Source organism: Vulpes vulpes, chromosome 7 (assembly GCF_048418805.1).
Source record: "Vulpes vulpes isolate BD-2025 chromosome 7, VulVul3, whole genome shotgun sequence".
Lineage (NCBI taxonomy): Eukaryota > Metazoa > Chordata > Mammalia > Carnivora > Canidae > Vulpes > Vulpes vulpes.
In genome coordinates, this window is record NC_132786.1 from 66,415,587 (window position 1) to 66,426,073 (window position 10,487).

General features: G+C 39.2%; 1 protein-coding gene across 1 annotated transcript; it reads left to right on the plus strand.

Moving 5' to 3' along the window:
• Positions 1–3,164: 3,164 nt before the first annotated feature.
• Positions 3,165–4,792, plus strand: OR6F1 (olfactory receptor family 6 subfamily F member 1). Its single transcript, XM_025987330.2, has 2 exons — positions 3,165–3,178; positions 3,793–4,792. Exons 1-2 carry the CDS (start codon positions 3,165–3,167, stop codon positions 4,736–4,738), a joined length of 960 nt encoding a protein of 319 aa, XP_025843115.1. The 3' UTR covers positions 4,739–4,792.
• Positions 4,793–10,487: the final 5,695 nt, after the last annotated feature.

Consider the following 10,487-nt stretch of genomic DNA (forward strand, 5'->3'; position numbering starts at 1 on the left):
GAATTTATGAATTTTATGTGTATGGTAAAAAGAATGACAACTGGGTAAGTGAACAGGGTTATTCTGTGTCACTTGTATTCTATTCAATGCTTGATCAATGAATGGGTAAATTTGTTGTCACAGATTTGTTCTGTAATATATAGACATCATAACATTTAATTAATATCTGAAATTTCCTATGATTCAGAAACAATATAAATGTAGTTATTTTTGCTAAAATAGTGCATGCTTAAATGAAAAAAAAATGTTTTTTATGTATTCAAAAATCATTTTCCAAATGTAAGAAATTAAAATTATTTACTGAACTCTGTCAGTAAATTGTTAAAAATTCAAATACTTTCTTATAAAAACAATCAACTGATTCTTTTCTCTTTTTAAAAATATTTTATTTATTTATTTGAGACATAGAAAGAGGGAGGATAAGCAGGAGTAGCTGCAGAAGGAGAGGGAGAAGAAGGTTCCTAGCTGAGCTGGAAGCCCACTGTGTGACTCCATACCTGGAGGATCCTGGCATCATGACCTGAGCTGAAGACAGTCACTTAACCCCCTGTGCCACCCAGGTGTCCCTAAACTGATTATTTAATTGAGAAACCAAAAGACTATTTAAAACCAGTAAATAAAACTAAGTTTTTAGAAACTTTGTCATATGTCAAAAGCCCCATAGATTTTCCATCTTAGAATTAATACTAAATATATTCAAAACACAGCAATATATGCAAGCTTTAAAATATGGAACATAATTATCACATATATCAAGTAAATATGATTACTTCATGACGTGACAGATTCAACAATATATTTGGAAACTAAATCTCAGAATCCCATTTCATAATATATTAATGGATATTCTGTTTATTTTATTTTATTTTTTTTAAATTAATTTTTTTTTAAATTTATGATAGTCACAGAGAGAGAGAGAGAGACAGAGACACAGGCGGAGGGAGAAGCAGGCTCCATGCACCGGGAGCCGGATGTGGGATTCGATCCCGGGTCTCCAGGATCGCGCCCTGGGCCAAAGGCAGGCGCTAAACCGCTGCGCCACCCAGGGATCCCGGATATTCTGTTTATTCTCTGATCTGTAGTCATTACATGGTTTTTTGATTTTGAAAATGGAAAATGATAGTATAATTATTTTATTCACATTACTTATTGATTTAAGATAGAATCCTTTCATACTAATAGATTTTAAATGGCATTGACCATGAATTCTATTTGAATATAAATAAAAATATAATTTATTTGAACCTGTCAGACATAGCAGAGACCTATTTGTTTTTTATTTATTTTATTTTATTTTTTTAGCAGAGACCTATTTTTAAATCTCTAAAAGTAGCAGCTCCAAAGTGCTGTGGCTCTGCTACTGAACCCACAGAACTGACAGTCACAATTCCACTGGGGGCAGCTTCTGTAGCATCTATGTGTTTCCTTTTTCTCATCTTTAAAATTAGTAGAATAAGAATAAAACCAAAGTAATAGGATTTACAATGATCGTGTTAGAAAATAGGCTAATGACTTCCAAGTAAGCATACACTCTCGGTTGGATGCTGTTAGCTGTTATTATGAATTTACATTTATATGGCAGCTCCTCAACTAAATTTTTAGAGATTAATTAAATACCAAAGACATTAACAATAGCCATCAATACTTTGAGCTAGAAAATTGTTACATATATTGGTTGGGTGTGAGTGATATAGATGTTGGATATAATGGCTTTAAGAAATTTGTGAAAGCCATTATTTAGCATATTTGCTGATGAGCACCTTTTATGTTTTTTATTGTTCTGTCTCATCCTTCAATGTCTAAATTAAGATATAATTATTTTCTTTATTAGGATAATCAATTAATAATCTAGATCCTTTATTACCAGACAAACCTGGGAAGAGTCATGTCATCACCCTGATCTTCATATTCTTCATTAAAAAATATATATAAAGATATTAGATCCTTGCTCCTCAGATTAGAGTCCTTAGCCAGGGAGGCTTTCTGTAAATTTGTGTGCAGTGCAGAATCACAGGACTGACTCCAGATGAGTGAATTAGAATCTCTATTTTGACATCATCCACAAGGGATTCACACATCCATTAGATCTTGGGATTACTTCTCTAGAAGACATTGAAGTCCCATTCTGCCATAACTGAGGTATTACCTACCATGTGGACCCATATAAATATGCCTGTTGACATTAGATACATGTAATGCTTCTTCTAATATTTATGGAGATGATATTTCTTTTGGAGGGTATAAGATGTGATAGGTGAGGATGGAGAGAAGGGACCTTTTTTCATAAGGGAGTATGGAGATTGAGGCACCAGATCCACTTAGACTTTGTTCAAACTGATTCTCAAGTATAGATTTTAGCCACCTGCATGTTTGACAATAGGAGATCCTAAATAATTTTCTAATTTATATGTTCTGTCCTCAAAAAGAAGCATTCAGAAATGGATTACACAAATTTGTTTAAAGTCCTTTATTTAATGGTAACATAAGAGGAAACTGATGATCTTAATGACAAAGAGAAACGTATTTTCAATATCTGAAGTTTTTTAAAAATGGACTTAATATTATATATTGCATAGTAAAAATGATCATCATCATTATTTTTCTGTCACTCAATTATTCTTGATTAAATCTAAATTAACTGGTATATATTTAAGTTTTTATTTAAATTCCAATTAGTTAGGTGATGGAGATTAAAGAGTGCACTTGTCATGAACACTGGATGTTGTATATAACCATGGAATCACTGAATATACACCTGAATCTAGTATTACACTCTGTGTTGAGTAACTAGAACTTAAAGAATCCTTTTTAAAAAATAACTAGTTTTGTGGGTGCCTGGATGGCTCAGTGATTGAGAGTCTTCCTTTGGCTTGGGCTGTGATCCTGGGTTCCTGAGATTGAGTCCCACATTGGGCTCCCTGCAGGGAGTCTGCTTCTCCCTCTGCCTGTGTTTCTGCCTCTCTCTGGGTCTCTCATGAATAAATAAATAAAATCTTTAAAAAAAACCTAGTTTCAAAATGATCTGCTTTTATCCTGTTCTCAATGTAATCATTCCAAATAAATATCAAGATGTCTTAGATTCAGGAAGTAGCTGCTTTAAGTGCATTGTTCAATATGGAAATACTTTTTGGTGCAAAGAATTTATCACATTAGTAAGTTTAAACATGGCATTTGCAAGGTCAGAGAAGACAAAAATAAGTTTATACTAATTTAAAAATTCTTATAGTTTACTTCTAAACATTATTTTTGAGGTCAGAAGTTATAAATTAGAAGACCAATTCAAATTCGAAGTGTCAGATATTAATGTGACAAGAATCTACATTCGAGACACAAAGAAAAAAAAGGAGGAAAACGTATTTTCATTTAAGGACCAGGTAGAAAATGTCTAGTTACAAAATAGTGAACTGTGTCAAGTGACACGATTATCCTTCTGTGTGTTTAGATGTGATCTATGGCTATTCTTGGGCATGTTGAGAATGGGATGATGCAGGTCCAAAGACTGGATTTGAATATTGGATCTGAAGTGTAACCATGGGTGCAGTCTTTGTAAAAAATGCTAAAATGTTTCTCACAGAAGTCTCTTCAACCACTAATTGGTGACAATAGCACATCTATATCCATATTATTAAATTACTTTATATTAGCCATACATAGTTCCAAATACAAAGCAGGCACTCAACATGTTAGACTGTTAGTCTGAATTCAGTTACTGAGGCACGCTCATGAATCCTTTTATTTCTCTAGGACTGTGTGATTGGATTAAAATCCTCAGTGAGTGGTCTCTATTTACAGGTATACCTCAGTATTTTCAGTGGGCACAGACAATGCAACCCGTCACCAGGATTTTCTCCTGCTGGGCTTTCCTGGGTCCCAGGTCCTTCAGCTATCTCTCTTTATGTTTTTTCTGGTAATGTACATTCTCACAGTGGGTGGGAACATGGCTATCTTGATGCTGGTGAGTACCTCCCACCAGCTACATACCCCGATGTACTTCTTTCTGAGCAACCTTTCTTTCTTGGAGATTTGGTATACCACAGCTGCAGTCCCCAAAGCCCTGGCCATCCTTCTGGGGAGAAGCCAAACCATAACATTTACTGGCTGCCTTTTGCAGATGTACCTTGTTTTCTCATTGGGCTGCACAGAGTACTTCCTCCTGGCAGCCATGGCTTACGACCGCTATCTGGCTATCTGCTATCCTCTACACTATGGGGCCATCATGAGTAGTCTGCTCTCAGCACAGCTAGCCCTGGGATCATGGCTGTGCGGTTTTCTGGCCATTTCAGTGCCCACAGCTCTCATCAGCACCCTGTCCTTCTGTGGTTCCCGCACTATCAACCACTTCTTCTGTGACATTGCACCCTGGATCACCCTGGCTTGCACCAGCACACAGGCCGTGGAAGTCGTGGCCTTTGTCATTGCTTTTGTGGTCATCCTGAGTTCATGCCTCATCACCTTGGTCTCCTACATCTATATCATCAGCACAATTCTCAGGATCCCTTCGGCCAGCAGCAGGAGCAAAGCCTTCTCCACATGCTCTTCACATCTCACTGTGGTGCTCATCTGGTATGGGTCCACCATCTTTCTTCATGTCCGTCTCTCCATCAAAGAGTCCTTGGACCTGACCAAAGCCATTCATGTCCTGAACACTGTGGTGACTCCAGTTCTAAATCCCTTCATCTACACTCTCCGTAATAAAGAAGTAAGGGAAAGTCTGCTGAAGAAGTGGAAGGGGAATTAAACCACCCTCAATAAAATAAATCTGTAAATTATCTCGTATCTTTCCAAGTAAGAATATGAGGGGAAGGGGAAGGCAAAATGTTCCTTGATACAGGAGAGAAAATAAACTGAAGGAAAACCAAAACAGAAAAAAACCTGTATATACTTGTTCTGCATTTTAATATATGATTGGAAATGGGGTTCTTGATATAAGTAAACTGGACTCTTAAGAAATAAAGAATGTGTACACTGAGTTAGGTTTGTCTTTGACTTTCATTTATAAAACTTGGTGCTCTGAGAATGGTGTATTACTAAATAAACTTTAAATTCTTGTCCCTTTAAAAAATGTCCTTGATCATATAAGGAAAAGCTTTTGAGACTCGTATTTTTGAAATATGAAGTAGGAAAAAATAGGGAAAGTTTGAATGAGTAAAGAGATATGTGAAATCAGAGTGTGCAAATATTTAAATATACTATTTTCTGGATAAAATACAGTGAAAAGGTATATACAAAATGATAACTATCATTTGCCACATTTGTTTAACAAGGATAGTGAACAAAGCAATCTAAAAAATCAGGTGACAAAAAGTGGAAAGTAGATACACAGGACAGCAGGAGGGTTTGAAAAAAGCAAGAGAAGTCCCTCACATAACGTTTTGTCCCTAGAAAAGAAAAAATACTAATTCTGATTATTAGCATGTCATGAAGATAATCGTGACAGTTACTTAATTTCCTTCTGGTAACATTTTTTTAGGGAGCAAGATACATTTCTTTGAACCATCAGCCAGTCAAAGGTTCATTTCCCTCTCCTTATCCCATTTTCCATGGTTGTGTGTTAGTAGCAGCAAAGAGAGGCTTAGCAGACTAAACAAGTTTAGAGATAGACTCTGTCCCATTCTGTGTTGGCTTACACACACACGAATAGGGCTGCTTGTCAAAGGAGAAAAGTCTGTGGGACTGAGTAGCAGTTAACCCTTAGATCCTGTATATTTGTGTTAATTTAAATATTTTTTAGATTACCACTCAAGAATGAAATGGGATGAGGATAGAACAAGAAGACTATATATTTGAAAGGAATGGGACAAAAATATGTCATTGTGAGAGTCATAATATACATTTTCAAAAACTATATCTGTATTTAAAGTTTATCACTTAAAATACCATACTGAAATGATGTACATGTGATCTGATTTACTTTATTTACTGCAAAAAATTCTAAGCTTTGCAAATTTAAAAAAAGGCACAAAAAGTTGCACAGATTTTTTGTTGACAATGAATACGTATAGCACTTTGCTTGCTTGTGGTGGTATCATTGGTATATGTATATGTCCAAAATAGTCGATATGTATATATAAATTTGTCTATTTTCTGTTGTATCAATTATACCTCAATAGGGCTCAAAATAAGAAATTACTAAGCTAATTTTTGGGGATTTCTAAGAATCAATACTTTTAACAAGAATCATATTGCTACTTTCTGAGTAAAAATACCAATCCTGCTTCAGTGGGTGAAACACCAACTCTCAAAAATCAAAAGGAATTGCTACTATTAATCTCAGTGAAAGTTATCTTTAATACCATGCCCTACTTCTTCTGTACACCTCACTGTAACAAAACTCAGGAAATAGTTTTCAGCTTTTTTTAAAAAAAGAGTTTATTTATGAGAGAGAGAGAGAGAGAGAGAGAGAGAGAGAGAGAGACAGGAAGAGATAGGCAGAGGCAGAAGGAGACTCCATGAAGGAAGCCCTATTCAGGACTCAATCCTGGGACTCTGGGATCACACCCTGAGTCAAAGGCAGATGATCAACTGCTGAGCCACCTAGGCATCTCAAGTCTTCAGCTTTTAAAGTCAGTGAGGATTTACCCCAAATATACAGATGCAGTGAAACACCGGAACACCTGCACCCCAATGTTAATAGCAGCAATGTCCACAATAGCCAAACTGTGGAAGGAGCCCCAGTGTCCATCGAAGGATGAATGGATAAAGAAGATTTGGTCTGGGGGACCACAAACTAACTGGAGTAACTGAACCAAACCAGGCCGGGACATGCATCCCTCATTCACTCAAAAGGCTCGAGAGCCTAAAGGGTGAATGGTTGGTAGACACTTGAGAAAGGGCTTGAGCAATGGTTCTCAGGGCTCGCTTGTACGTGATTGCCCACATAACACAATAGATACAAGTTATGCTAACCTGGTCATAAATGTAAACAAGGGTCTGTGCTGTCCTTGCTGGTCTGTTTACCACACCTAATATTCCTTTGAAGTATGCACATCTGGAGCAACAAGCTTATCTATTTACCAAGGTCTTCTGGCATCCGTGAGTCTGTCTTGCATGCTGAGAAAAGGGAACTTTGGAGGGTTTCACAAACCTGCTAAAAATAAACACCTTCTTGGCTTTGTTTTGCTCATGCTATAAAATGTTGTAAAACCTTGAATAAAGCTGGCACTGCTTGGACATCATCCACTGTGTCCCTACTGTCGCCATCTCTTTACTTTTTTTTTATTTTCCTCATCCCCTTATCCTCAGGACCTTGATTGTGTTGCCGCAGCACGCATAACAATGTGGTTTATGTATACAATGGAATATTACTCAGCCATTAGAAATGACAAATACCCACCATTTGCTGCAACATGGATGGAACTGGAGGGTATTATGCTGAGTGTAGTAAGTCAATCAGAGAAGGACAAACATTATATGGTCTCATTAATTTGGGGAATACAAAAGTAGTGAAAGGGAATTAATGGGAAAAGAGAGAAAATGAGTGGGAGATATCAGTGAGGGTGACAAAACATGAGAGACACCTAACTCTGGGAAACAAGTGAGGGTGACAAAACATGAGAGACACCTAACTCTGGGAAACACCTAACTCTAGTGGAAGAGGAGGTGGGGGAGAGTTGGGGTGACTGGATGAACGGCATTGAGGGGGGAACTAGATGGGAAGAGCACTGGGTGATATGCTATATGTTGGCAAATTGAACCCCAATAAAAAAATAAAAAAAATAAAGTCAATGAGTGAAAGACTCGGTTTGACATAATATTGTATCAAAGATTTAATGATAAGTGAAGAAAATCAGTGAGAATAAGCAAAATACATTCATTAACTCAGCTTTCCCCTCCTATGCTAATTTAAAAAACATTTAATCATAATTTGCAAGATATATTAACAAGTAAACATAATAGGTGGATATTTTATTTTTCTTTCTTTTTTATTAAAATGATTATTTTCTAAGTTTAAATTCTAGCTAGGTAACATACAGTGCAATATTAGTTCCAGGTGTAGAATTCAGTGATTCTTCATTTAACATATAACATCTGGAGGGGAGGGGCAAGATGGAGGAAGAGTAGGGTCCCCAAGGCACCTGTCCCCACCAAATTACCTAGATAACCTTCAAATCATCCTGAAAATCTACGAATTCGGCCTGAGATTTAAAGAGAGACCAGCTGGAATGCTCCAGTGAGAAGAGTTCGTGCTTCTATCAAGGTAGGAAGATGGGGAAAAAGAAATAAAGACACAAAAGGCCTCCAAGGGGGAGGGGCCCCCGAGGAGCCGGGCTGAGGCTGGGGCGAGTGTCCCCAGGACAGGAGAGCCCCGTCCCGGAGAAGCAGGAGCTGCACCAACCTTCCCGGGTGGAAAGGGGCCCGCAGGGAGTTAGAGCAGAACCCAGGAGGGCGGGGATGCCCTCGGGCTCCCTGGGACACTAACAGGCACCTGCGCCCCGGGAGAGTGCGCCGAGCTCCCTAAGGGCTGCAGCGCGCACGGCGGGACCCGGAGCAGCTCGGAGGGGCTCGGGCGGCGGCTCCGTGGAGGGGGCTGCGGGGCGGGAGCGCGAATCCAACAGCGCAGGCCCCGGAGCACAGGGCGCCGGGACACAGCCCAGGATCCGGCCTCCCCCGGGACAGGCAGAGGCCGGGAGGGCCCAGGACAGCAAGGACGCTCCTGCCGCGAGCTGAGCAGATCAGCGGCCCCGCCCCGGAGCCTCCAGGCCCTGCAGACGGAGAGCCCCGGAGTTAATGCGGGAGCTGACTCTAGGGCTGCAGAGCTGGCCCGGCCACTGGGGCTGTTCCTCCTGGGGCCTCACGGGGTAAACAACCCCCACTGAGCCCTGCACCAGGCAGGGGCAGAGCAGCTCCCCCAAGTGCTAACAGCTGAAAATCAGCACAGCAGGCCCCTCCCCCAGAAGACCAGCTGGACGGACAGGGGAAAAACATATTATTGACCAAGCAGCACTGGAAAGTTCCAGGGGAAGTCAAGGGACTTAAAATATAAAGCATCAGAGGATATTCCCCTTTGATTTTTTTTTTGCTTTTTGATTTCTGTTTGCTTCCCCCCTTTTTTCCCTCTTTTTCTTCTCTTTTTTTTCTTATTTTCTCTCTTTTTTTTCTTTTTCTTTCCTTTTTTCTCTCCTCTCTTTTTCTCCTTTTCCCAATACAGCTTGTTTTTGGCCACTCTGCACTGAGCAAAATGACTAGAAGGAAAACCTCACCTCAAAAGAAAGAATCAGAAACAGTCCTCTCTCCCACAGAGTTACAAAATTTGGATTACAATTCAATGTCAAAAAGCCAATTCAGAAGCACTATCATCAAGCTACTGGTGGCTCTAGAAAAAAAGCATAAAGGACTCAAGAGACTTCATGACTGCAGAATTTAGATCCAATCAGGCAGAAATTAAAAATCAATTGAATGAGATGCAATCCAAACTAGAAGTCCTAATGACGAGGGTTAACAAGGTGGAAGAATGAGTGAGTGACATAGAAGACAAGTTGATGGCAAAGAGGGAAACTGAGGAAAAAAGAGACAAACAATTAAAAGACCATGAGGATAGATTAAGGGAAATAAATGACAGCCTGAGGAAGAAAATTCTACGTATAATTGGGGTTCCCGAGGGCACTGAGAGGGCCAGAGGGCCAGAATATGTATTTGAATAAATCATAGCTGAAAACCTTCCTAATCTGGGAAGGGAAATAGGCATTCAGATCCAGGAAAGAGAGAGCTCCCCCGCCCCCTAAAATAAAAAATAAAACCGTTCAACACATCGACATTTAATAGTTAAGCTTACAAATTCCAAAGATAAAGAGATGATCCTTAAAGCAGCAAGAGACAAGAAATCTCTAACTTTTATGGGGAGAAATATCAGATTAACAACAGATGTCTCCACAGAGACCTGGGAGGCCAGAAAGGGCTGGCAGGATATATTCAGGGTCCTAAATGAGAAGAACATGCAACCAAGAATACTTTATCCAGCAAGGCTCTCATTCAGAATAGAAGGAGAGATGAAGAGCTTCCAAGACAGGCAGGAACTGAAAGAATATGTGACCTCCAAACCAGCTCTGCAAGAAATTAAAGAGGGACTCTTAAAACTACCCTTTACGAAGTCCAATGGAATAATCCACAAAAACAGGGACTGAATAGATACCATGATGACACTAAACTCATACCTTTCAATAGTAACTCTGAACGTGAATTGGCTTAATGATCCCATCAAAAGGCACAGGGTGTCAGACTGGATAAAAAAGCAGGACCCATCTATTTGCTGTCTGCAAGAGACTCATTTTAGACAGAAGGACACCTACAGCCTGAAAAAAAAGTTGGAGAACCATTTACCATTCAAATGGTCCTCAAAAGAAAGCAGGGGTAGCCATCCTTATATCAGATAAACTAAAATTTACCCCGAAGACTATATAGTGAGAGATGAAGAGGGACACTATATCATACGTAAAGGATCTATCCAACAAGAGGACTTAACAATCCTCAATATATATGCCCCGAATGTG